Genomic DNA, 27,884 nt, shown 5'->3' on the forward strand with positions numbered 1-27,884 from the left:
TAAGATAGAGTTAGAGAGTGAGCATTTCATTCTGTTACAGGCATGGTAAGCAGCCCAACGGAGAATGTAATCTGATGGGGAGAAGAGAAGCAGGGCAGTACACAGATTGAGCTGGGTTCTATGCATAGCTTCGAAGATCCTAGATGCAAGATGGAGACCTTGAGGCTGGTGTTGCCTCCTGGTAGGATGGCCTCATTGACGACCATACAGCATTCTCTTGTTCAAGTTCCAACTCTCCGGGCTGCTGTCAGCCATTAGACAAAGCATCCTCCAGACACTTGTACATACAAAACCCAGGAGGTGTGGAGAAAGGGAGACCCCACCGGTGGTCCCAGCTCCTCACAGGACTCTGTACTGATCTGATGAAGTGGCCACCACACCCCCAGGCCTGGCCTTTTCTTCCTGTCCTCCAGGGGCCCTTGGCCAGGTGTAGGCTATCTTCATTTCCTCCTTGGTTTAGCTGAGTTAAAGCTGGAATTATTTTCAAAGGATTTTACAGAAAAGTATAAAAAAGACAAAAATCCCTAAATAAGGAAGTAGAAGAACCATGAAATACAAGAGTCTGTGGAGTTCAGATTCCTTATTCAAGTCCAGCCACAGACTAAAGCACATTTGTCCGACCTACTGCCTCCCGTGTCATCCACGCTTCCTTCTCAATGGACAGCCTGGGTTAGGGCGCAGATGGGGGAAAATGCAGCCACCACCCCATTCTGAGAGTTAGTTCTGTGGCTTCATCAAAGAAAAAATAATAATGAAAAAGAATAAAGTTGTAATAAATGCATACCTATCAATAATCATTTTAAATGTAAATGGATTAAATGCTCCGATCAAAAGACATAGGATTGCTGAATGAATAAGAAAATAAGACCCATATATATGTTGTCTGCAAGAGACCTACCTCAAAATGACAGACACACACAGGCTGAAAATAAAGAGATGGGAAAAGATATTTCATACAAATGGAAACACACAAAAAAATGCTGGGGGTAATAATACTCATATCAGACAAAATAGACGTTAAAACAAAGGCTATAAGAGACAAAGAAGGATATTACATAATGGTAAAGAAATCAACCCTACAAGAAGATATGACCCTTATAAAAACCCAACATAGGAACACTTAAATATATAAAGCAAATATTGATAGGCATGATGGGAGACATCAATAGTAATACAGTCATAGTAAGGGACTGTAACACCCCATTGACATCAATGGATAAATCTTCCAGATAGAAAATCAACCAGAAAATAGCAATTTAAATAACACACTATCTGAATGGATTTAATTGATATTTTCAGAGCATTTCAGCCCAAAGCAGCAGAATACACTAGTACATTCTTTTCAAGTGCACATGAAACATTTTCCAGGATAAATTATATGTTAAAACACAAAACAAGCCTCAATAAATTTAAGAATATTGAAATCATATCAAGAATTTTCTTGCCGAAACCGGTTTGGCTCAGTGGATAGAGCGTCGGCCTGCGGACTGAAGGGTCCCAGGTTCGATTCTGGTCGAGGGCATGTACCTGGGTTGCGGGCACATCCCCAGTAGGAGATGTGCAGGAGGCAGCTGATCGATGTTTCTCTCTCATCAATGTTTCTAACTCTCTATCTCTCTCCCTTCCTCTCTGTAAAAAATCAATAAAATATAAAATTAAAAAATAATAAAATAAAAAAAAAGAATTTTCTTTAACTACAATAGTACAAAACTAGAAATCAATTACAAGAAAAAACTAAAAAGCACACGAACACATTGAGGCTAGATAGCATGTTACTAAACAACAAATGGGTTAACAATGACCACCTTCTTACACCATATACAAGAATAAACCCCTAATAGATTAAAGATCTAAGTGTAAGACTCAAAACCATAAAACTCCTAGAAGAAAACATAGGCAGTAACTCTCTGACATTTATCTTAGCAAATGTTTTTTTCTGATGTATCTTCTAATGTTGGGGTAGACTTTTCCGAAGCAAATACTGAGCTCACATATGAAGGATCTAAAGATAGTGGGCATTCCAGGCAGTGAAAATAGCAGGTGCAAAGGTCCTGAGGCAGGAAAGCACAGAACCCTTTCCACAGAATGTGAGCTTAGCTTGGGAGCAGTGAGGACAGTGGGACAAGGCGAGGCTGCTGTGGGCTGCTGTAGGGACTGGACTTGATGCTTAGCAGGGGACCGCTGGGAGTCTTAGGCCAGGGGAATGACATGATCAGGGCTGTGTTTTCGAAAGCTCACTCTGATTGCTATGTGAGGAATGGATGTAAGGGAGAAAGAGGGGATTCCGGAGAGGGAAACTGAGTTTAAAAAGCACTGATGCCTTGAACATTCAGGATAAAGACCCAAGGTGCCTGGGCCTGAGAGCTGACTTCAGGGGTGGTGCTCGGAGAGCAGACGCAGCCTCCAGTCCTGAGCGCCCTCTCCTTCCTAAAGCACATTCGTCCGACCTACCGACCTACCGCCTCCTGTGTCATCCACGCTTCCTTCTCAATGGACAGCCTGGGTTAGGGCGCAGATGGGGAAAAATGCAGCCACCACCCCATTCTGAAGTGCAGGCTAAGCCACAAACTGGTTTGAGCCCGTCGGTTTAGAGCTGGCTGCAAGGCAAGACCCACTTGGCCTGGCTCAGAGTGGCCTCTCCGCATTCCTGTGCCCACACTCCCCCCCCTCCCCCCCCCCCCCCCCCGCCCTCCAGGGAGGCCAGGGCAGAGGCAGGGCCCTCCTCCACTCCTTCCTACCCAGACAGGTGGCAGCGGCCCAGCCTCCACTTACATAACCTGAGCCCAGGGCATTGCTCCAGTCTCTTGTTTGGGGCTGGGTGGCTTCTGGAGGCGAGATTAGTAGGTAGGTTCTGGATCAGAGATGGAAATAAGAACCAGCTTCCAGTCCTGGTAACCCACTAAGCCCCAATGGTTTACACTTTGGGCATATCCACAACCCAACAGGCCAGGCTCAGGTGGATCCCTCAACACTCACTGCTCAATAGTCTTTTCTCCTGTTGTGAGAAACGGGAGTGACCATTGCCTGGGGCCAAGGGCTGTTGATTTTAGACCTCTGCTCTGTCACCAACATAGGCAAGTAACACAGCTTCTCTGGGCTTCGTTTTCTTCGACTAGAAAATAAGAGACTGATCACCTGTGTTGAGTACACCTCCCCGGGGAGAAAGATCAGAGGGGCGGTGCTTAGAGAAGTTGGATCACAATACCGTGCAGAAGTATTAATAACAATATGAATGACAACAACAAGAACAGTCATAATAACTTAGTCTGTCCTCATCTTTGGCTGCCAACGCACTGAGAATTCTTTAACTAGACCTCCAACCAAAGGCTGAGGCTGCCCTCCTGGCCCTCAGGCACCACACTCAAGGCCAGGACAGCCCCTCTCAGCCCCGCTAGGTTAGGGCAGCTTCCACATGGCACTGAGCATGCAGGCTACACCACCTCTCTCTTAGCTGCGACACAGTTGTCCTGAAGTCCCATCTGGGTAAAGTAAGTGACAAAAGGTGGCAGGTTCAATGTTGGTCTGGGCACATGCCCAGGCTGTGGGTTTGTTCACCTGCCAGGGCCTGTGAGAGGCAACCAATTGATCTCTCTCTCTCTCTCTCTCTCTCTTTCTCAAAAAATAAAAATAAAATAAAAAGTAAGTACAAAGGTAGGGAGGGCAAGGCGCTAGAGATCGTAATCAGTTCAGAAATGGCCGTTGCAACTGCCCCCGGCAGGCAGGATGGAAACTGCCTCCTAAAATTGAGACCATTTGGTGCCCAGAGACCAGGTTAAAAGGAGGGAACTAAGCCAACCAGAGAACAAAATGCAAAGCAGCTACATGTGCCTTCCAAGTCCTAACCTCCCACTTCCCCGCAAGGAGGCCCCTCTCTCCCAAGGTTTTTCATGGGTTCCCATGCCTGACCTCCCTCCACCACTGCCCTTCCCTCCCTGGTACTTAAGCTCATGAAGTTAAGCCAAAGGAACGAATCTCTAAGAACGCACATATCTACGTCCAAGCGGAAGCAGCCAAGGCCACCAGGCACACACCTGTCGTCTGACAAAATCACATTGATGGACTCAGTGCACGGAGGGAGGGCGGGCATTCCAAAGGAACTTCAGAAGGAGGCGCAACAAGAGGGAAGAGCCTGAGGTGTGATTCCTGCTGGACGTTTTTGAGGAAAGTCTCAGGGGAGTGGGGTTCAGTTCTGAGTTCATTGATGTTTCCGATGCAGATGAAGACACAGGGATCTAATGAGGGATTGGCTGCTGTCATGAGCAGACGGCCGTTAGCAGTTGGGTCTCCCCAGCAATAGATGGGTAGAGCAGAGAAGCCTGGGAGTATCTCTGGTGAGAAAGCTGTGCTCACCCAGAGGGAGGCTCTTTCTTCTTGGTGACACTTCACATCCGCAGCATGACTGTGAGAGAAGCAACATTTCTGCTAATTTTGCGGCTGGTTTTGTCTGTGTCTGTCCTCCCAACCCGATTAAGGGCGGGGCTGCTTTTTCATTTCTCATTCTGAGCTGACTGTCACTCTTTCACTTTGGGACAGAGCTGTGAGCCTTCCACCTGCCGCATTGATTATAGGACCTCGGGTGGTATGTCTCTCTACCTGTCACCTATCTGTGTCCCATGATGACTAGGGACATGGCTCCTGCACTGGGGCTGCCTGGTTCCACCACTTGCTTATCTCTTCCATCTTTGGCAAGATGTTTATCGTCTCGTCTCCCAATTTCCTCATCTGTAAAGTAGGGAAGAGAAATAAGAGCACTTGCCTCATAGGATCGTTGTGGAGATTAATTAAAGAATGCAGGCGACGCTCTCAGACCAGTGCCTGGCCCTTAGTTAGTGTTCAATAAACATGGGTTCTTTTTCTTCTTATTTTTTTAATTTTAAAGGTAACCTAACTTCTGATTAAAGATGACGGATTTACTATATACATTTTCTTCTCTCCCTTCAAGTAATAATAGACTCCTCTAAGTAACAATAAAGAGTGAATGTGAACTCTGAGCAGTGAAGAGACCAGTAGAGAGGCTTTCAGCAGATGAGAGAAGTTAATAAATATGCGGGGGAGGTGGGTAAATGAGACCGATGGAGGAGTGACAAGTGGTGAAGCTGCGAGCAGAACCCAGGGCCTGGAGGAGAGAGTGACTGGGGGAGACAGGCCAGAGCAGGGGCCGCCAGGCCCTGCCGAGCCCAGCGGACTTGGGTCTGGGAAACGCCCCTTGGAGTGAACCCAAGGATGAGGCATGGGCTTGAAAGAAGGGATTTGCTGAAACCCTGCTGCCCAAAGCTCGATACATGCAGGAGCCGAGCACCAACCTCCCAGGACAATAAAACAGTCAAGCATGTGCCCTTGACTGAAATCGAACCCGGGACCCACTAAACCAAACCCAAACAAACGAGACTCCCAGGCAAAAACAATGAAGGGCCTTTTCCCTTGACAAATGGAATCGTCCCAGAGAAAATACACCCTCAGTGGCACTTAGATGTCCCCCGTGTAACCACTGGCTCCCCAGCTCCCCAGGCTGAAGCAAGGTGAGTACAAGTTCACAGAACCCCCAGCCTCAGGCTTTAAAATGTGAAGAGACAGCCAAGGACAACCAGATATCTTAGAGGAGCCTTTACCATGGGGGGTGAGGGGGGAGCGCAAGGGGCGGGAGGATTGTAAACAAACGGATAATTTAGACAGGAAGGAAAATTTTAAAATATTTCAATGAACGCTGACTGGTTTGGCTCAGTGGATAGAGGTCAGCCTGCGGACTCAAGGGTCCCAGGTTCGATTCCGGTCGGGGGCATGGCCTTGGTTGCTGGCACATCCCCAGTGGGGGGTGTGCAGGAGGCAGCTGATCGATGTTTCTCTCTCGTCGATGTTTCTAACTATCCCTTTCCCTTCCTCTCCGTAAAAAATCAATGAAATATTTAAAAATAAATAAATAAATAAAAATAAAATAAAATAAAATATTTCAATGAATACCCTCAGCGATATTTATTATAGCCATTAACAAAGGCCACAGACTACGAGGAAACGCTAAGTGTAAGGATAGGAAAAAGGGATTTAATTTTCAGAAATTAGGAAACATACACATAGATGAGTATGTATATCTACATAGATCGATGACATATAGATAGACTGGAGATAGACGGAGAGAGCGTTGACGCTCACTTTAAAGGGTAATGTGTTCTGTTAAAGTAATACCACTGGCACCCGCTCACCTGCCCCCACGCTTCAGGAGAGCGTTAGCGGCTCCTCCGACACCTCTGGGGCCCTCCCTGACGCTCTCTCCCCCTCCCCTGAAGGTGGCCCCAGCCCACATTTTGGTCATGCCCTGGCTTTTCTTTGTGTTATCCACATATGCATCTGTCCCTAAGGCTTAAGCGATGCATTGTTTCGTTTTCTTTCTTTTTTCCTTTTTCCTTTTTAAATATATTTTTATTGATTTCAGAGAGGAAGGGAGAGGGAGAGAGAGATAGAAACATCAATGGTGAGAGAGACTCATTGATCGGCTGCCTCCTGCAAGCCTCCTACTGGGGATCGAGCCCACAACATCACCTGGGAACTTGTTAGAAATGCAGATTCCCGGGCCCCGCCCCTGACCTTGGGAATCAGAAACTCTGGAGGTGGGGCCCAGGCCTCCCGGTGATCCTGATGCAGCGAAAGTTTGAGAACCACTGGGCTCAGCGAAGGCACAGAGGAGGCACAGGGGCTGGCCCGCGGGGGTTGTGAGGGCGCAGTCTTCCCTGGAGGGAAGAAGCCAGGTGGAGACCGATGGGAGCCCAGATGGGAAGCACAGGAACTCGGGAGAATCTGTCTTATTAGAGGTAAAATAATCTACTGTTGTTCTCAAACAACATGGCTGCTATTTACATGTAGCAAACATAAAGGAAATGTGTGTGTTTTTCCCCAAGTCACCCAAATTCTCCCCTCACCAACACATCATCTAGCTTAATGTCGCCTTACAGGTTTGTGCGAATGCGCAGATAATGTTGACACGGTTATAATGACGCCGCGTGTGCCGTTCTGGGGTTGTTTGCTTTTCTGAGTGTTTGGTGGTGGGCTTTGGGGCGCATTCACCAATGAGTTTGCATGCTTACTGTGGTTTGTGCTGTTGTCGTTTACATCTGAGGCTGTGGTGCAGCAGAACCAAATAATAAAATCATCAGATAATGGGCTTTCCGTTTCAAAAGCTGAGGCGCAGGCCGAAGACAGACACGTTGAAGGTAAATAAACAGCCAGAACCAGCTTTTCTGACCTCAGAAATGTGATCAAGTGCGCTGAGCTGGGCAGGGCTGCGGAGGCAGAAGGAGGGTGCCTGTGAGTCCCCCCGCAAACCCCCCCCCCCCACCCCAGGCCTCCTGGGCAAGGCCGGGCCATCTTCCTGAGAAGAGCCTGCAGGAGTCACGGGTGTGGCCGAGGCCCCCCCACGGGCAGCAGTGGCTCTAGGTCCAGCTGAGACAACAGCCTCTCACAGCCCGGAGGCATTTGATGATGAGTTGACCCTTGAACAACGCAGGGGCAGACCCCGCAGTCAAAAATCTGCGTATACCTTTTGACTCCCCCCACACTTCAGTGGGCGCTCCATATCTGTGTGGGATTGGTTCCGGACCCTGCTGGATACCCAAACCCACGAGTGCTTGTCAAGTCCCTCCTATAAAATGTGTAGCCCAGTGCCGTCGGCCCTCCGCACCCGTGGATTCCCAACGGCAGATCAAAAATACCAGATTCACGAAGCCCACAGATGCGGAGGGCGGATTATATACTTACTGAAAACATTCCAAAAGAGGGACCTCTTACCCTTTGGGACAGCTTGGAAGGACCTGGAAAATGCTAAGTGAAATAAGCCAAATGGAGAAAGACAAGTATCACATGATCTCACTTATTTGTGGAATTTAATGAAAAAAATGAATTGACCAACAAAATAAGATCCCAAGCAGGAAGGCCTGGGACAGACGGACACACCTCGTTGTGGGGTTGGGGGAACGAGAAGCGATAAACCAAATAACTTACCTACTTATGTGCATAGCCATGGACAAGGGCATGAGGGTAGTGAAGACCTGGGGGGTGTGAGGGGTAGGGCCTGGGAGGAGGGGAGAATGAGGGAGGGATGGGAGTTATCTGTAATACTATTAACAATAAAAATATATTTAAAAATGAAAAGAAAGAAAAAAATCCATGGATAATTGGACCCTCGCCATTCAAGCTTGTGTTGTTCAAGGGCCAACTGTATAAACTAGACGTACAGACTAGAAACTTCTGCATTAAGGATCGGAGGGCACACAGGTTCTGCAGGGACCAAGGACCAAAGAGGGGAGGAGTCAGTGGGCATCCGGCGGGTGCCAGCGAGAGCAGGTAATGGCAAACTACCGGGCACAGGGCTTGGGAAAGCAAGCGCCGGCAGGAGGGCGTGACAAGACTGAATTGCCCGGAACTGCCAGGATCTGCCCCTGGAGCACACCGGGGGCAGGACACACAGGGTCCAGGGGCTTGAGAAAGAAAGTACGTCTCGCTATAGAAAATTTAAGTTACTATTTTGGCACAATTGGGTATGCAGGTAAGATTCATACACGCTACAATGGTACAAGGTTTCTTCACGTCTCACAACAACCGTTATTATTGTCATTGACTGTATCCCCCTCAAGTGACTGTCCTGTGTTTTATGTCATCATTCTCCTACGGAGTCAAGCTGATGGCGGCCCGTTTTGGAGGCGGCGAGCTCCTTAGAAGACCTTGATAAAGCTCACAAAGAACTGATTGAAGAGCTCACTGCGAAGCCAAAGCAAGAGAAGAGGGAGAGACGAGTTTAAGGAGCAGATGCTCTGGGGAAGCTGGACCAAGACCGGAAAGAAGCTGTCTCTCCCGGCCCCCAGAGCACCTGAGTCGGAGATAAAAAGGAGAACCCCAGGCCTGGTGCATATGGCATGATGGGTCGGGAGCTTGGCTCTGAATGAAGGCACAGCCCTCGAACGGTGGAAGCGGAAAAGGATGGGCAGGACCAGAGGCAGCTCAAGAGGCTGGAGGCTGAAGGACTCCGAAAAATTCTTGGAAAGGACGAGGATGAAAATATTAAGAAACCAAAGCATATGTCAGCAGATGACTTCAGCGGTGGCTTCGGATTGGACAGGGTTGACAGGTGTTTGCTTTCTTACTGAGACGGGAAGATGAACGTCAAGGAAGAGCAAAGCCGGGGAGCCAGTGATGGGCAGGACGAGGAGGAAGGGGTGGGCGAGGGGGTCGCAGGGGACAGTGGCGGCTCAGAGAGGCCCTGGGACCTGGAATCTAAGGAAGGCGGTGAGGAGGAGAGTCAGAGGCCTAGGAGAGCAGCGGCAGACTCCTGGAAAAGGCCAACAGTGAGGGTGAGGAAGCTCGAGGAGCCGCCAGAACCGAGCTGCCTATTCGTTGGCAGCTCCTGAGTCCCATAGGGAACGGAAATCTTTATTATCAGGAAAACCGGTGGAAGAGAGCTTTTGGTGATGGAGCAAATTCAGAAATACAACCACCCAAGTCTCACAGCCAGACACAAAGCTACGGTAGAACGCTGGCCGGCTTTCTTTTGGAATATGTTGGAGATTTGGCTACAGATGACCTCCCAGGCCTTGGGGTAATGGATAAGGTGGTTGCACAGTTCTATGCTTGTTGCCAGATGTTTCTTACAGTTCGTCCTCCGAGATGCCTCGCAGGAGATGGAAGGGGTGACTGAGGAGAAAGCCCCAGAAACATTTCAGGGTTGGACGTGCCCATTTATTTGAATGTTGGGGGGGGGTGCTGTCTTCAGCCCTGACTTCTGGCTCCCCGTCGTGGCTCCTGCTCTGGTGTGATGGCCAGCTGCTCGCACAGTGCCGCGTCCTGTGTCTCCAAGAGGCCGGGAGGGATCTCTTGGTGCGCTGTGTGCTCCCGGACCACGTGTCTCTGTCTCAGAGGTTCGACCCAAGCTGACTAATTTTCTGCTTGGGGTTCTTTGCATAGCAGCTCCAAACAAGCCAAGCCAAGCTCATGCTCTGATGCAGCCTTTCAGAGCACATGGGAAGAGCTGGGAGTTGCTCCTGGTGTGTGAGAAGGAGGCCATGGCATCATGGCCAAGGAGAAACCTCTCCCTGCACCGGCCAGGGGACTGGAGGCCCAGCCAAGGCTGTCTGGCTCAGGTAAAAAGCCGTGTGCTCATGTATGGCCTGTGGCCATCCTTTCATGGCATGGTGAGGCCCCTGGAAACCCTCCTGACACCGCGCCTGGCCACTGCAGCTCGGGCTCCAGCAGCTGTCTGTAAGCTGAGGAACAGAAAAGGAAAACCAAGGGAAGTGCTGGCAGCCAGGGATCTGTGAGCAGAGCCAGCCGGTGCCACTGGTACTCGGCACCCCCTGCTGGTCAAGTCCTCAAGTTTGGAACAAAATAGGGAAGCAGGAAGGAGGAGCAAGAAAGGAAAAGGCTGACCCACAAACATAACCGTGAATTTAAAGGACCGGCTGGAAACATCCCGCAAAAACAACCAGCTCCCGGCTGGGATGCAGCTCTCCGAAGTCACGGAACAGATGCGGATGCGGAAAGAAAGGAACCGTGAAGCAGTCTGGCTACACAGGAAGGTGAATGGCCGGCTCTGAAGAAGGAAAAGTTCAAAAAATAAATTGTTTTATAAATTTAAAAAATGATCATTCCCCTAATGTGAACAATTAAGATCGTTTCTATTCACACCTGCTGTCCCACCACAATCATTAAAAGTGCCCCTTTTCACTTTAAAAAGTGTCCTAGTCTTGCCTTGACCGGTTTGGCTCAGTGGATAGAGCGTCGGCCTGTGGGCTCATGGGTCCCAGGTTCAGTTCCGGTGAAGGGCGTGTGCCTTGGTTGCGGGCACATCCCCAGTAGGGAGTGTGCAGGAGGCAGCTGATCGATGTTTCTCTCTCATCGATGTTTCCGACTCTCTGTCCCTCTCCCTTCCTCTCTGTGGAAAATCAATAAAATATATTTTTTTTAAAAAGTGTCCTAGTCTGAGTAATGGTACATGGTCACTGGAGCCATGGCATCTTTCAGCCACAAGGTGGCAGCATCTTCTCACAGTTGAAAAAGTACCGCAGCTTGTGGGAGGTTCCAGAGTCTGTGGCAGAGAAAGGGGTCCCTGGGGTAGCCCAGTACAGCTCTGGAAATAAAGCTAACACAGCGAGGGTGCCTTAAAATGCAAGGATTTGTGGGGGATCACCTGGTCCGTCCCCTGTCGTGGGACAGATGGCACGACCGTACTGGCAGCTGTGAAAAGCTGGCCTCTCTCAGCTCGTAAAATCAGACTTGTTTCAAGCATTTTCGGGGACAGCCTGGGAAGGACCCTGCTCCCAGCAGCTTCTGAGGTTGGGAGGTACAGACTGCTCAGGTGTGTCCAACAACTGTTTTCCAGGGGATACTTTGTCAGCTCTTTTCTTTCCTCCTTTTGTCCCTGTTATTGGGTTGAATTTTGTCCCCCAAAACATGTGGAGATGAGTGTGAGCGGAGGCCTTAGACAACATGCCCCTATGTTCTAGGAAATGAGATAGGGTTCTGTACCCTGTGCTTTAATCAGCCGTGTGTGTGGACATAAACCACAGTGCTCTCCTGCCGCCTCTGAATGCCTGTTGTGTCTGGAGGGGTGTTAATGGTGCTGGATTGCAGTCTTTACTATCAGCCACATGATGGCGGAGGTTGTCAAACCTGCTGAGTGCTGTTGGACAGCAGTCTTCTGTTATCCACAGGGGAATACGTTCCAAGACACCCCGTGGATGCCTGAAACCACAGAGAGTATCAAACTCTCTCTATATTATGTATTTTGCTACCCATACATACTTATGATAAAGCTTAATTTATAAAGTGGGCACAGGAAGAGATTAACAATAATAACTAATGATAGAATAGAACATTTATAACAATATACTAGAATAAGAGTTATGTGAATGGGGTCTCTCTTTGTCTCTCTCTCAAAATCTCTTATTGTACTGTACTCACCCTTCTTCATCTATAATAATAAAAGGGTAATATGCTAATTAGACCGGAAGTCCTTCCAGATGAAGCCGGGGCTGCAAGGGAAGCCCGGGTCCCGGGTGCCAGAGGGAAGCCGATGCTGGAAGCCACGGGAACAAAGACCTACTCTTGCATGAATTTCGTGCATCGGGCCTCTAGTTTTGTCATAATGTGAGATGACACAATACCTAGGTGATGAGATAAAGTGAGGTCAGTGATGTAGGCATGGGACTTAGCGTTAGATTATTATGAGGGTGACTTAAACACAAGCACTTTGATACCTAGTCAGTCCATGTAGTAACCAAGATGGCAAATACTAGGTGACTATTGGGAGAGAGTGTCTGTGGCGTGGAGACGCTGGACACAGGGAGGATTCACGTCCCACCTGCGATAGAGCAGGACAGCGCAAGATTTCACCACACTCCTCGGAATGGTGCGCAATATAAAACGTATGAATTGACCCAGCTGGTGTGGCTCAGTGGTTAAGCGTCGATCCATGAATCAGGGCACATGCCCAGGTTGTGGGCTGGATCCTCAGTAGGGGGCGTGCAGGAGGCAGCTGATTAATGATTCTCTCTCATCATTGATGTTTCTGTCTCTCTCTCTCTCCCCCTTCCTCTCCGAGATCTCTCTATATATATGTTAAAAGTATGAATTGTTTATTTCTGAAATTTCCCGCTTAATCTTTTCAGACCACAATTGACTGCAGGTAACTGAACCTCAAAAAGTGAAATCATAGGTAATGGGGGGGGACGACTCTGATATGATTATTTGTGCTGTACAAATACTTCCTTCTGGTATCGTTTGGAGGAGTGACAAGTGTCATAGTTACATTCTTCTAGGAATTTCTAAGTAAATGATCAAGACTTGTAGGACTTGTAGTAACCCAAGTGTCTTTAAACAGTGTTTTCTTCTGCATTCGGTATTCTGACCAGAGCTTGGGTGAGGAATTGGGATGTGGGGGGAGGGGTCCATCTCTCCCACAAATAGCAAGGACAGAAAAAAGCTCAAATACGTGGGCAGAGTAAGCAGGAAACTTTGTGATGATGTATAAGGAGGAATGTAAGCTTTGAGTGCCAGCCACGTCGATGCAGAATACGTCTCTGTACGTTGCTCTTAATTTATTCACCAGGAAACATTTTGGAAAGAGAAGGGATCAATATGGATCGTTTTATACCACAAAGGGCTTTCCTTGCATTGGTTAGTGTTCTGCCTGCTGATTTTCACCCTTGTGTGCCTATTTGCAGGTAAAATCCTTTGCTAAAACCGGGATGGGGAGTGGATAAAGCTCTTCCCAAAGCTGGCATTTGGTCTAAGTATTTATTACTTAGCCGTTTCCTGGAGTCTGGGACCTGCAATCAGAAGATCACAGTGTCATGAGCCTTTGTAAAGAGGCCACCTGGCCCTGGCTGGTTTAACTCAGTGGACAGAGCTTCGACCCTGGGACTGAAGGGTCCCCGGTTCGATTCCAGTCAAGAGCACGTACCTTGGTTGCAGGCTTGAGCCCCGGGGTCAATCGATGTGTCTCTCTCACATTAATGTTTCTTTCTTTGTGTCTCTCCCCATTCCTTCCATTCTTTCTAAAAATCAATGAAAAAAATATACTTGGGTGAGGATTAACAATAAAACTAAACAAAATGAAATAAAGGCCACCTGTGGCTTTGTGCTGGGCAAGATGTACCCCCAGGAGAAGAAGCCAGTGCAGTGTTATCGCCCTTAAAGCTCCAAGCTCAGCCGTCCAGGCTCGGGGACAAGGCCCTGGAAACTGGCCCAGCGCCTCACAACTAACTGGCGTTACCTGGTGTCTTTAGTAACTAAATAGTCTTCAAAGCGTCCAAAAGTAAAAAAGATAGAAAAGACAGCCTCAGGGGTGTAAAAGGACTGCACTGTTTATAAGATAATACACATTTCATAGATACTTATTTTAATATACAAAACCAATTCAGACATGTCCCCGATTGATTTCTTTTTAATCTTTCCAATGCCAAAATAATAAAATGGCAAAAGAACAAAGAAATGTCAGAAAGTGGCAGACTTCTGAACAGATGAAAGCCTTCAAACGGACTTTTAAAAATATATATATTTTTATTGGTTTCAGAGGAAGGGAGAGAGAGAGAGAGAGAGAAACATCAATAATGAGAGAGAATCATTGATGGGCTGCCTTCTGCACACCCCTCACTGGGGATCGAGCCCGCCACCACCCGGGCATGTGCCCTGACCAGGAATCGAACCGTTACTTCTTGGTTCATAGGTCGACGCTCACACCACCGAACCACGCCGGCCGGGCAAAAAGGACTTTTTTTTTAAAGGTTTGATCATTACCAGACAAACACCAGCTTCCTGCTGCTGCAAGCTGAACTGTTACGTTTTATCAGCTAATGTTTTCTGATTATCACACTTCTTCCCCATAATAACTTTATGAGGTAGGTGCTATCGCCTCTCGTTTTACAGATTAGGAAAACAAGGCTCAAGGAGGGTAAACAATCTGACTCTAATCACTTTCTCAGTAAAAAGGGAGGGTTGCTGCGATATTAACTTGGAGGGAATCTGATTCCAAAGTCTAGTGATCAACCCATGGATCGATCAACCGAAATGCCAGGCGGCTCCCCGAGGAGCTGGGAGGGGGGCACCTCGCCAGGCGTTAAGCCCTCCTCCCCCTGCACAGGGTCATTCCGTCCTAGGACAGCCTCTGACAAGCCCTGCGCCTGAGCAAGCGCGCCTCGCTCTGGGGATGCCGCTCATGCCGTAGCTGAGGCCTAATGTCCATGGGAGGCCGAGTATTGAGGCTGACCTCCAGACTGGGGCGCCCAGCCAAGCCCTGGGACAGTGGCACAGGCACCTGTGCGCGCTCCCGGGCACACACATGCACGAGACCACCTCGTCCCAGCCCAGGCGTCCTGGGCAGTTGCTCCTTTCCTTGATTTCAGAGACTCCCTACCCCCACCCCAACCTGTCGTCCTACTTGGATGGGGAAATGCATAGAGAGTACACGCTGTCACTGTGTTTATTCAAATTGTGCAGCAATGTACCCGCTCAAGTTCTTTTACTTAAGGAAGAAGGGTCCTTCCTCGTTGGCCCAAGGGTGCCACGTTGTCAGCGAGAGTCCTGGTGAACTCCAGTCTGCAGCAGCTCTGTCCCAGGAGCCCTTCGGCTGCTGAGGGCTTGGGCTGTGCCTTCCACTGAGAGGTCAGCTTAACACCAGCAGAGCAGGCAGGTCATATCTTGTAGGAGACAAAACCCACCCATGAAATCTTTCCAAAGGGAAATATTGGGGGATTTTCCAAGCGTGTCATCCAGCCAGACAAGCCACACTTAGCGCCCTCTTTCCACGAGGTCGTCTCCTCGCTGTGTGGGGCTTTGTCCAGGGCATGACTTAGTCACTGCCAGCGAGCAGCTGGACTGGTCAGTGACCCAAACGGCCCCTGCAGGGAAGTCCAAGGGCCCAGGTCAGCTCGAAAGCACCAGCTGCCCCCAGTCAGCCGGGGAATTCCTCTCCTGAATTTTCTCTCCTGCCCGGGGGTTGCATCACTTGCATGGGCTGGCTCAGCTGGAGCATCCTGACAGGTCTGGGACCCGGGACTGGAGGGGTGACAAGTGGTGGATGGCTATGACCACTGTGTTTTCTTTGAAACGACTGTCACTGCTCCAGAAGTTCTACAGAAATCAGGGACCGCGAGACCAAGGGGCCAGGACCGGCTCCCTCTTCATGGGATAAAACCCGAGGCCCAGGGCGAAGGGACTTGAGGCGAGGGTGGGGGTGAGGGCAGAGCTGCGCTTGCACCTCCATCCTTAGGGCTGCCTCTGGCCACTTCCCAGCCCGTGCTGCCTCCTCAGTCTGCAGGTCTCAAGAGAAGAAGCTAGAAGAGGTCCAACCACCGGCATCTCAAAGAGAGAAAGAGGAAAGTGCAAGTGGACTTTATTTCCGGACCGAGATGGATGGAGAGGCCCCCGCCACGCCTGGAGGACAAAAGGTGAGATGAGGCTTTCTCCCCAGAGGTCGGGCCTGGTCTCCGAGTGTGGAATGTGGGTGCTGAGCTGCAGTGGGGGGTTGTCAAGTGCTTTTCCCAGAGCAGCTGGGCCTCCCTCCCCACCATCCCCCCAAGAAGGCCAGGGAAGACTCTGGAGTGCAGGGCTCAGCCTCTCCTCCTCCCCCCTCCTCTTCTGCTCACTCCCACTCTCCCTCCCACCAGACGGCGATTCCCTGGAGGCCCCTTGCATCATGTAGAACCAACAAATGCTAGAAAGCCAAGGAAACTTGGAGAGCCTGCGATCAGTGCTCTTCCGCTGTAGCAGCGGAGATGGAAGGCGCATTGCGCAAGGCCATTCCGTCAGCCACGGACGGGCAAGGCGGACCCTCCTTAATCCTGGTTGTGTTCTGCTCGCTTCCATCTACACCTCACTGGCTCCCTCCTTCCTTGGGTGCTGTCCCAGGGCTGGGAGGATAGGAGAGAAGTGGCTCTCAGGAGGGCGGGGGGGGGGGGTGTAGGGGGCCATACACCAGCCTGTGCTGCAGGTGAGCTAGGTGCTCCTCCCAGCAGGATTGAGGGACAAGAGAGGCCCTGAGCATCCCTCGTCGCCTGAGAAGCCGTGCGCTGTCACAGGCCCGCGGCCCGCTGCTGAGCGCGGCTCCCTGCCCAGGAAAAGGTTGTCTGGAGGTCATTGGCAGGGTCCACGACATGGTGCTGCATTATCCTGCAGCCTCCAATCAAGGCTGATAACTGCCCAGGGACATTTAATCTCTATGCTGTGCTTCCTCATTGCCCCTTCGAGGCAGAGACGCGGCCCCACTGTGCCCCCGAAGAAATTGGCCCCAATGCGTGCAGCGTCAGCACTTGGCTCTTTAGGGAAACTGGGGGCCCGGTGCCAGCCTCAGAATGAGCCTGAGCTCGGAGAACATTAATCAAACAATGGACTGGGTGCGGGCACACCTGGGGGAGCCTCCAGGCCAGGGCAGGAAGCCGGAGCTCTGGGAGGCAGGGGAGGCCCAAGGCTGTGCCCAAGACAGGAGGGCTGCTGAAGGAGGGCACAGAGCGGGCATGAGGAGCCCCTAGACTTCTCCAAATCCGACCACACTCGGGGCTCTACCTGGATAGGCCGGCAGAGCCAAGCTGCCGTGCAATGTGCAGCTATCGGGCAAACCTAGGGTTCTACTTTTCTCGTGTTCTCTCCTCTCTTTTTTCTTTCAACTCCCACCCTTCCTTTCCTCTCCCCCTGCTCTTATTTTCTCTGATTTTCTTCCTGTCCCCTCTCCTCCATTCCCTTTTCTCCTCCTATAGCCTGTGTCCCGGACTGGCCAGTGACCTCGTGTAGCTCAGAGGTTCAGTTGGGGCGGGGGGGGGCAGGAGGCTCCTGCCCATGGGCCAGGCCGCGGGCTTGCAGAGCCTGTTCTTAGCATTAGTGTGGGATGTGAGAGCAGGAAGGAGAAAACAATGGCTCTTTAGTCTGTCTTTTTTTTTTTTAAATCCTTACCCAAGGATATGCTCATTGATTCCAGAGAAAGGGGGGGGGGGGGGGAGAGAGAGAGAGAGAGAGAGAGAGAGAGAGAGAGAGAGAGAATCATCAATCTGAGAGAGAACATCTACTGGCTGCTTTCCATATGTGCTCCACCAGAGGATTGAACCCGAAACCTTTCGGATTGTGGGATGACGCTCTAACCAACTGAGCCACACCAGCCAGGGCAGTTTGCCTTATTGGTTATCGGTAGGTCCCAGGAACTGCAGGCAGTAGATAGAGTCAAAGACCAGATTTTTCATCGAAAAGCATCCATGGAAACCATGGAGGGTACAAAAGAAGCACCATGTGCACTGTCTTCTGAATCGGCAGGCACTAAGAGTCCATTGCCATGCTCAGTATGGGGTCTATCAAGAGTGGTCGGGTCTTGTCCGCAGCAGCTGCCCACACTGAGCTGGATCCCGCTTCAGAGCCTGGAGGTGGACAGAGGAGACCCAGCCCTGTCTGCAAGGAGCTCCCCAGGCCAGTGGGAGACACCACAGGGAAGATAGGTGCAAATGGGGGGACAGGGAGAGCTTTCTAGAAGCTGTGGAGAAGACACAGAATAAGACCCTCGTGCAGACAATCCTCGGGCTGAGAGTTCATTTTTAACTCCTTGTTACCGACCAGAGGCACACGATCAGCGGAGCACAAAGTTTCCCATGAGAAATCTGTTCCACAAAAGAAAAGGGGACGGGAGAGGGGGGGAGGGCACTGCTCTGTACCAGGCACACTGTGGGCACTTCCAACGCAATCTCATTGGTGTTGTGTAACAACCCCATATGAGCACTCTCTTTCCCTGGAGGGGAGACCAGTCCCTGACACAGAGTAACCTTGTCCAGTTCCCACAGGGCCACTAAGGGTTAAACCTCCAGCATATGGTCTTTCCCCTGCACCATGCTCCCCAAACTCAGAGCTCCCCACACCCAGAGCTCCCCAAACCCAGAGCTCCCACTGCCAAGTGGGTGTAGAGGGTGGAATGCCACAGAGGGCCTTCCGCCTCTTCTGAACACAGAAACGGCCAAGTAGGGAAGTGGTAGCCTTGGTGGCAGTGCCCAGGCCAAGCATGCATGCTTGGCCGTGTGAAGACAGCGTCCAGCTTTGCTCAGAGAGGGTGGCCCCTGTCCTGCTCTTAGAGATGTCCATCCCGGCCCACACTGAGCAGACCGAGCCCCCAAAGCTAGAAGGTGCTGAACCCAGGCCCACTGCTGCTCACCCCAGCTGCTCGCTTCCTCCTTCTCAGGCCTCTTCATTTGCAGTGTTTTTTGCAGGTCGCCAACCAGAGGGCAGGATGGAAAAGGCAGGTGGCCCTCATACTGTGCCTGCTGCAAGGTGAGTCCCAAACAGCCCAGATGCAGAGCTTGCAAAGCCAGACCCGAGCCTTCCAGGCTACGGAGACTCCTGGCGGGCACCTCGATGGCAGTCAATGCTCCCTCAGCAGTTAGGGCACCGCCGTGGCTTTCTCTCCTGGCATCCAAGGCCATGCAGCGGGCCCAGGGGGTGGTCAGATCTGGGCCCTGGGGGAGTGAGGAAGCCGAGAGCTCCCAGGAGAAGGCACATGCCTGACTTGATGGCTTCCAGAATATTCGCTGTTCTGATGTTCCCTACTCTCTGCCCTCTTCCATTCAATGTAATGACTGGAAGTTGGCTGCATTTGCAAGGCCAAGTTTCCAGGATGTGCAAAAAAAAACTAGCACGGCCCTATGGCCACTTACTCTACAACAAGGCCCAGTACAAGAGAGTTAGAGTCTATAAAAAAAACCTAGATAGATAAATAAAAATTGTGTCTATGCAAATACTTACATAGTTGATATATATTTATGGAGAGCCTGCCATGTGCCAGGCACTAGGGACAAATGGATGTAAGGCAGAGTTTCTGCCCTAAAGGCACTAGCAGGGGGTGAGGTGAGGCTGTCCAGGTACATATCAGGCTCAGGTGATGAATGGCCTGTTGTCATGCTGTGGTTTCTGGACTTTATTTGATGGCAAGAGGGAGCCATTAAGGAATGTGCCTAGAGTGCTGGTACCTAGAACCTGGCCCAAGTAGATGCTAACAAATTGTTAGCAAGTAACTGCTGGATGAACGAACAGATGAAAATGTTATGGTAATGCCAACAAAAAATTAACAACTGTTTTTGGCTTATAAACAAATCAGAGTTTTAATGAATCAAAGATAGCTAATATTTGAGCAAGAATTCTCTGATAAATCATACCATTTCTTTAATCTCTCACCGCTCCCTATAATTTATCAGGAGGAACTGACTCCCCATGTCCCCAAATGAAAACTCAGGCAGCCCATGATTTTTCTGCTGACATGTAGATAATAGTCCTAACTTCATTCCTTTAAGTTTCAAACACGCTAAATGTAATAATTTTAAGTGGCCAGCAAGACATCTTAGTCAGCATTTTAATCTTCATTCAGAAATATGGCCCCTCATGCGCCCAAAGCCTGCGGTCAGAAAGGCAGGAAGGGGTCTGGGGTGGCCTCCTCCTCTATTCCCCTCCCCCTCCCCCCCTGTCTTGGCAGCTGCCACTTGAACCCCACCAGGGTCACAGCGGCAGGAGGGAGAAGAGGCAGAGACAGGGACTCTGGTGATGGGATGGCCTGGGAGGGGGTTAGAGCTGACCCTTCCTCTTGGAGGTGCCTCTGTGGACCCTTACATGGCCCCTGCTGGCCCATCTCTTCCCTGTGCCCAGGTTCTGCTGTGGCCCCTCACATAGCAGACCCTCATCTCAGATGGCAGTGGGTTGGCTCTCTTCCCTCCAGGCCGCACCTCCTGGCCAGGGAAACACACACACACACACACACACACACACACACACACACACACGTTTCTCACACCTTTGTTGGTGGGAGAAGAGAGCCAGTGCAGGGATAACCCCACGGACCTTTTGCGTCGTCTGAGGCCAAGTCCTGCCAAGTCCTGCTCAGTCCAGGGCCTCCTCCAACTACAGGCCTCACTCACCCTCCCTAGTAGAAGCCACAGCTACGGACAACTGCTGGGACATTGTGGGTGAACGAGAGCAGGGCACCTCTGCCCCTGAAGGGCAGAGAGTTTGCATCAGGGACCCCAAGTGGGCACCCCACTCCTACTGAAACACTAGTCCTTTCTTTAATTTTCACAGGGGACCATTAAGAAAACCCCAAATACCTTAATTATAGATAACTGGGAGCTATTCATCAGTAATCCATCAAATGAGTTAAGGGCCAGTAACATTCAGTATTATTAAAAGAAAAAGTGTTGCCTGACCGGTTTGGCTCAGTGGCTAGAGCGTCGGCCTGCGGACTGAAGAGTCCGGGTTCGATTTCAGTCAAGGGCATGTACCTTGGTTGTGGGCACATCCCCAGTAGGGGGTGTGCAGGAGGCAGCTGATCGATGTTTCTCTCTCATCGATGTTTCTAACTCTCTATCCCTCTCCCTTCCTCTCTGTAAAAAATCAATAAAATATATTTAAAAAAAGAAAAGAAAAAGTGTTCATTGCCAAGTAGATTTGGGATTATTTTTTTTTAAATATATTTTATTGATTTTCTACAGAGAAGAAGGGAGAGGGATAGAGAGCTAGAAACATCGATGAGAGAGAATCATCGATCAGCTGCCTCCTGCACACTCCCTACTGGATACGTGCCCGCAACCAAGGTACATGCCCTTGACCGGAATCAAACCTGGGACCCTTGAGTCCGCAGGCCGACGCTCTAACCACTGAGCAAAACCAGCCAGGGTAGATTCAGGATTCTTAATCAGCCTCCCACAGCAAAGTCGGACTGCCCCATCCTGCTGATTGACGGGCAGAGCGCCTCTCACACATGCCACGTGCTGATCACGAGAGTTCCTGAAATCTGGGGGAGGAGCCCTTTATCAGGCCACCATCACTGTTGTCCTGAGAAGGTCCTTGTTTGTAATTGTGAATTTTCTTGCCTTTTAATGATAAATTGCCATTTAATCTTATTAATAGGGGCATGGTTGATAGTTGGTCGTTTAGTTAAACCTACACTGACTATTGGTGCGTCCATAGCATTTATGACCTTGACTCTTCCTATGATTATTCCTCAAGACACGTGCAACAAACAGGGCCTGCTTCATGGGCACACGCCCTGTGCAGTCACATGGGACCCTGTCATTTCTGAACAAGGGGTCTTATATTTCCATTTTGCAATGGGCCTGCAAATTATATAGCCAGTCCTCGCAACAGGATGTTAAACTGAACTTTCTTGGGTTCAGAGGCGCTAAAGACATAGAATCAATGGATAGATGTTGATCCACTGTGTCAGACTGTGGAGAGAGACTGCAAAGCTGGCTGTTCCCACAGTAACCACCACATAGCCATCTGAGGGTAGAAGAGCTCACCGTGGGAGCCACGTGAAACCAGGTTCGAAGGGACTTCTAGAAAGGCGCTCCACAAGCTTGTCGTATGTCCACGTTTCCTCTGACAGCAGGACACAGGTGTGCTTCCTGTGAGCACATGTGGGACCTGCAGAAAGGACCTGGCCCAGGGCCTCCACCAAGAGGGCCGCCCAGAGGAGACTGCCCACAACATGCCCCAGGTGGCCAGAAGCCGTAAGCTTGGAGGTGGTGGGATCCCAGGAGGCCAGCCAGAGAGGCAGTTCTCACAAGGAAGGGACTACAGCCTGAGGCATGGACAGACCTGAGAGGCAGCAGAGAAGGAAGCTGCTCTGTCCATTTGCATGTCCAGAGGGCACCAGAGCAGACCCCCACTGTCCCTCTCTCTGCTCTCCTCCATATCCACTCCCAGAGGGGCCTAAAAGAGCAGCTGGGGGTAGAGCAAAGCAAGAGACCCGCAAAGGTCCCCTTCCTCCACACAGGCCTCCAATCCTAACTGGGAGAAAGAAAGAGAAAAGCTTCTGTTGGGTCAGAGAGTGGAGGTGGAAACAGTCTTTGGACTGGACTGGTTCCATGATTGTACATATGCAACCAGTCTAGGCTGAGCTTCTCTCACCTAGGTGAGACTGTGAAAGTCACCATGTGTGAAAGCATGCCTGAGATTGTATCAAGGAGCAGAGAAGTCCACAGAGCGAGGATGAAGAGGCAGAAAGAGAAAGAATAAGCATTGTTTCTGCTGGCACCGATCAAATTTAAGGCATTCAGTAAACAGGCCACATGCGGTGGTTCGACTGGGGTTTACGCCTATTGCCAAAGCAGACATAGTCACACTACCGGCCTCTGGGCCTTGACGTGGCCGTGGTTGTGTCCGTTTCTACAAAAAGGTGGCCAGTGTGAACACGTTTGCAACCCCTGGTCTGGGGAGAGACCCGCCATGCCGCCCAGAATCCTTGTGTTTCAGTCCCCTCCCCACGCCCAACCCCCCCTCCCCCATTTCAGCAGAAAGCGCGCTGATCTGATCTTACTATTGAACATTTCTCTTTACGTTTCATGCAAATACACCGCAGTCCTCTACCAGATGTCCCCTCTGCCCTCTTACGCGTGCTTAGATGGCAGCCTTTTAAACATCTGCATTGAGCCCAGCGGAAGGAAGCCAGGCCCTGCACGGACTTGTGTGCCAACACCTGGCGCACGAGGAGTGTGGGCTAAGTGGTGGCTAAGGTGCTTCTTGTGTGCTCATCTCTCAGATGGGGCCTTGGATGTGGCTTCATGCCAGATCTTGAGACGACTCCTCGCCCGGGGGCTAAGTTCTGATGTTTCTATATTGATTCTTCTTGCCTCACTTTTAAGGAGGCGTTTTCTCACCTGCCCCCTAATCCTGCAGAGTGTGGAGCTGGATTGAACATGACACTCCCTCTCCTGAGACTTTGCTCTCTCTGCCTGCAGCTGCCAATGCGCTGAAGGGCCCGAGGCTGGTGTCTGGGGAGCCTGGGGGCTCTGTCACCATCCAGTGTCGTTACACCCCCACGTCCATCAATAGGCACCAGCGGAAGTACTGGTGCCGCCTGAGCCCCCTGACGTGGCTCTGCCACACCATTGTGTCCACCAACCACTACACGCACGGTCGCTACAGGGGCCGCGTGGCGCTGGCGGACTTCCCGCACAGCGGCCTGTTTGTGGTGAGGCTGGCCCAGCTGTCCCCGGAGGATGGGGGTTCCTACCGCTGTGGCATCGGAAACGGAAACGACATGCTGTTCTTGAGCATGAACCTGGCCGTCTCCGCAGGAATGGGTGAGTCAAGGTGACGAAGCGGGTGCCAGGAAACAGGGGTAAGGGAAGGAAGGGGTCCCAGGGGGCTTCAACCACGAGGGGGTGATGAGGGAAAGCTGGGGCGAGGCAAGGACTTTGAGAAAAAGGCTTCACCTCTAAGGAAACCACCATCAGAAGGAAGGCATTGTCAGGGAGAACTGCCCAACTGGACGCACATTGGCCATCCCCCCCTCCCCCACCCCTACCCTCCCCCCCTCACCCCCAGCCAATGTGTGGCCTGTACATTTAGGGAGAGTTTCGAGAAAGTAATGAATGGGATAATGCGGCTGCCTACGGCCATGGGCAGAAAAGGGGAGATAGGACCATCAAATGTCAATATTTGCAACAGACTAGGGGATACATCTGGTTTTCCCAAATTTTAATTTTATCCAACAGATTGGCCAAAGACCGTATCACCTCGTGAGGTTGCATTGCATGTAGCCAACACCTGCAGCCTGGCATCCTTTGCTAAACCCTGTGGCCGCAAATAGCCTTCCCATGTTTCCTTCTGCTCTTCACACAGGCTCTCCCAGTTCCAGCCCCAGAGCAACGTCAGCTGCCAGTGAGCTCATCAGGAGATCCTTCGGAACAGCCTCTCCAGCGACCAACAGATGGGCCCCAGGAACCACCCAGACTATAGAAAGGCAGGGGACAGAATGGGACAGAGCTGCTCTGGCTCCAGAAACCAGCAAAAGAACAACAGCTTCAGCTAAGGGAATGCAAACCCCAGGAACCCCTGGGTTGGTAGCTGCAGGGACAGTTAGTCAGGTAGAGAGTTCCAGCTGGGCCACCATCCCTATTCCGGATGGTCCGGCTTCAGCAGTCGGAGGGATGCCTGATACAGTGGAACGTGATTGGCTGTGGGGCGCCAGGAGCTCAGCAACAAACAGAGCTGGGGCCAGAGAGGAGGGAAGAGAATCAACCACTGAGGCCAATAGGCCAAGAGAGGAAGCAGAAAGGGTCAAAGTAGCCCTGGCTACAGCCTGGACCATCATAAAGTCCATCAGGCCATCAACACTGGCCTCAGAAAAACTGGTGTGGGAAACCCGCCAAGAAGCAAGCTTGGCTTCTACGCCACAAGCCCCGGGCTCCATTGAAGGGACTACTGGAGCTGCAGGTGGGTGGGCCTGGGGGCCCACCAGCACAGAGATGTCATCTGCCGAAGGGAGCACTGAAGGGGACCTAGACATGCCTGCTGGAGGCAGTGGTCCCCAAACAGCACCAAGCCAGGACCTGGTAGCAGGACCCCTAAGGCCCCCAGGCAGGGGGTCCTCCAAGAAGAGGTAAAGCCCCAGACCCTTCTGTCGGTTGGGGTTCCACATCTGCCCTTTCCTCTGGCGCTCCCCTCAGTGAGCTGACTCCTGTGCCCGTCTCCATCTACTCATTTCTTTCCTTCTGTAACCACAAGACAGTAAAGAGCAAGGGACAGAAAATCATCCATCCTCCCTCATTCGAGGTCCATGCTAGAAGAATCAGTATTTTCATGTGGTTTTCAAGAAAAATCTAAACAATGGAAACTTTGGGACTTTTAAATTTTATTTATTTATTTATTTATTTATTTATTAGTTTTTATTGATTTTTTAGAAAGAGAGAAAAGGAGGGGAAGAGAGAGGGAGACATTGAGTGAGAGCAGAACATCGATCGGCTGCCTCCTGCACACCCCTTACCAGGGATCAAGGCCGCAGCCCAGGCATGTGGCCTTGACTGGGAATTGAACCAGCAACTTCCCAGTGCATTGGACAAAGCCCAACCAACTGAGCCACACATGTTAGGGTGGGACTATTTTTAAAAGGTGGGAACAAAAGCTCTAGAGAGGAGGTGACTTGCTGAAACCACAAAGAAATATTGTGGCAGAGCCAAATGCCAAGGTTGGATTCCCTGACTCTCACCCAATCCTCTTTCCCACGATAGTTCAGTAGAGGGGCCCACACAGGTGGGGGAGTTGGGAAAAGGAGTCAGGGCTCGGGAACCTGAAGACAGGGCTTCTAGTCCCAGTTCTGCTACTAACCTGTCATGGGAATGAGGACAGCCAACTCACCTTGGCCTCAGCTTCTCAACTATAAGATGAGGGTTGAGGGCCAAATTGTCTACAGTCTCTTAGTCAACTCTAATCTCACACGTCTGGTGCTCTTCTCCCCACCCCTGCTACCTGCACTCCAGTGCTTTTCCAGAAAAGAAAAACATCTCTCGGATGCTGACTCCTGTTTCCACGGTGCTGTGCCCACTTGCGCTTGTGGCCCTTGTTCTATTGCAAAGGAAGCTGCAGAGAAAGAGGACTTGTGAGTTGAGTTTAAGTAGCCCCAAGGGTGGGGAGGAGGGGGCTTGCTCCCATCTGACACCCTCAGGACAGGGTTGGGTCAAAGTTGGTGCCAGGACTTCTAGATGTAGAAATGGTAAGTTCTAGCCTGAGCCATTTAACCATTCTTGGTCTTGGCTTCATATATCTATAATAATAAAAGTGCAATATGCTAATTAGACAAAACGACCTTCCGGATGAAGCGGGGCTGCAAGGGAAGCCCAGGTCCCAGGTGCCAGAGGGAAGCAGGTGCCGGCAGAGTGGGGGAGGTGGGGAAGGAAAGCCTACTCTTGCACAAATTTCATGCATCATGCCATATATATATATATATATATATATATATATATATATATATATATGTATATATATATATGTATATATGATTTATTTATTATTTTATGTGCCTCAGGCATGAAACAGCTCTGGCCACCAACACAGGCATCAAGCTAGGATGAACTAAGAACTGTACATCTGCTTTGCCCCTGATTGATATAAGAGCAACACCACCAATCAGGTGTCTCCTAGCCCATTGCCAGGGGTTTTGGCCTTGGTTTCTTTATCAAACAGGAAAATCATCTTTCACCTCATGTCTCAGTGGCATCCCAGAGCTTAAGTAGAAGCTCTTCTGAAGATGGCAAGACCTATGGCAACCATAGGCGTATGAACCATATGAGCAACCCCAGCAGCAGATAGCAGGAGTGCAGGGCTCAGATGTGGGACCAGACTACGTTTGCACCCTCAGCATGGCTCATCTGAAAGTCTCTTACAGCAACATGCTCAGGTTTAAAGATCCCTAAAATGAGTTTAAACTTGGTGGTGTTATATCTGGCAAAGAAAGGGTGAGATTTTTTGGGGAGCGAGTGGAGGAAGCTAAGATTCTCAGACCCAATTTGTGTCAACCTAAGGGCTCAGGATGCTCTTGAAAGCTTGTGGTGGATAGGGGTGATTCTTGAGGAATCAAATTCAGTACCCACTGCCCTCACAGTGTCTCTGTCTTTGCAGCTCAGGAGACAGAAAAGGCCCCAGGAGTCACCTTGATTCAGGTGACACATTTGCTGGAGCTGAGCCTCCAGCCAGATCAGCTGCCCCATGTGGAGAGGAAGATACTCCAAGATGGTTCTTCTCCTGCCTGTGCCACCATGACGGTCCCAGAGAGGGACCCTGGACCCTGAGGAGTGGAAGGATACCCAGGACCAAACACCATGACCCCTTCTCATCCTTCCTCCTCCGGTACAAAAGGAAGCGAATGGAGCTGGTGCTTTATTGGGGAAGCAAAGGCTGACCATCCTTGGACCTACAAAGTCCTGAATTGGCCACAGTCAAAGATGACAGTGTGACTCAAAAAAGTCTTCAAGAAAGGATTTATTAAACACTGGTGGAGGTCACCTAGGAAAAATGTGAAATTTCCATTCTTGCAGGTTTCAAAATGTAAGAGGTTTTCAGTGTGAGGAATTACAAATTTTCAACCATCACATCTAGCCCATACCAGTTGCCCTCTTTTCTGACATCTGTTAGCATTCAGCCTACTGCCTACATTGAATTATATTCATGTATACTAGCCTTGCTTTCTCAAGTAAATTCTAAGTTCTTTTAGGGTAGCAATTGCGTTTTATCTCATGATGCTCCCAGAGAACTTCCATTCCAGTAGCCCCCCCCCCCTAAATATTTGTGACTGAATGGCTGACTGCAAGGGCACAGGTCAGTGGCCTCTGGGGATCCTACTCATGCAGATGCTCTGACTGTCCCTTCATTCAGGAGTGCCCTGGTGGTTTTTACATAGAGACCAAAAGGACAGCCAGTCCTCAAATCATCTCTCCCCATTTGGCCCCATACTCATCATGCTGTAGACCGTTTGACCCAGTCAAGATTTTCTGGGATTTTCCTACATTTGTGGAGGAGGAGGGCATCTTTCAGTAGATTCTCGCCTTTTCACAAAGCTTCTCTTGTTCCACTGCTTCTAAACCCTTGATAGCAAGGATGTTGATGGGACTAGA

General features: G+C 50.4%; 1 protein-coding gene across 1 annotated transcript; it reads left to right on the forward strand.

Annotated features, from left to right (window-relative positions):
- Positions 1–9,140: 9,140 nt before the first annotated feature.
- On the forward strand, positions 9,141–27,062 carry FCAMR (Fc alpha and mu receptor; the record flags this gene model as incomplete). Its single annotated transcript, XM_081113296.1, has 7 exons — positions 9,141–9,270; positions 15,790–15,926; positions 18,717–18,777; positions 23,232–23,586; positions 24,134–24,877; positions 25,755–25,873; positions 26,893–27,062. 7 exons carry the CDS (start codon positions 9,141–9,143, stop codon positions 27,060–27,062), a joined length of 1,716 nt encoding a protein of 571 aa, XP_080969422.1.
- Positions 27,063–27,884: the final 822 nt, after the last annotated feature.

Source organism: Myotis nattereri (assembly GCF_964212035.1).
Source record: "Myotis nattereri genome assembly, chromosome: 18".
NCBI lineage: Eukaryota > Metazoa > Chordata > Mammalia > Chiroptera > Vespertilionidae > Myotis > Myotis nattereri.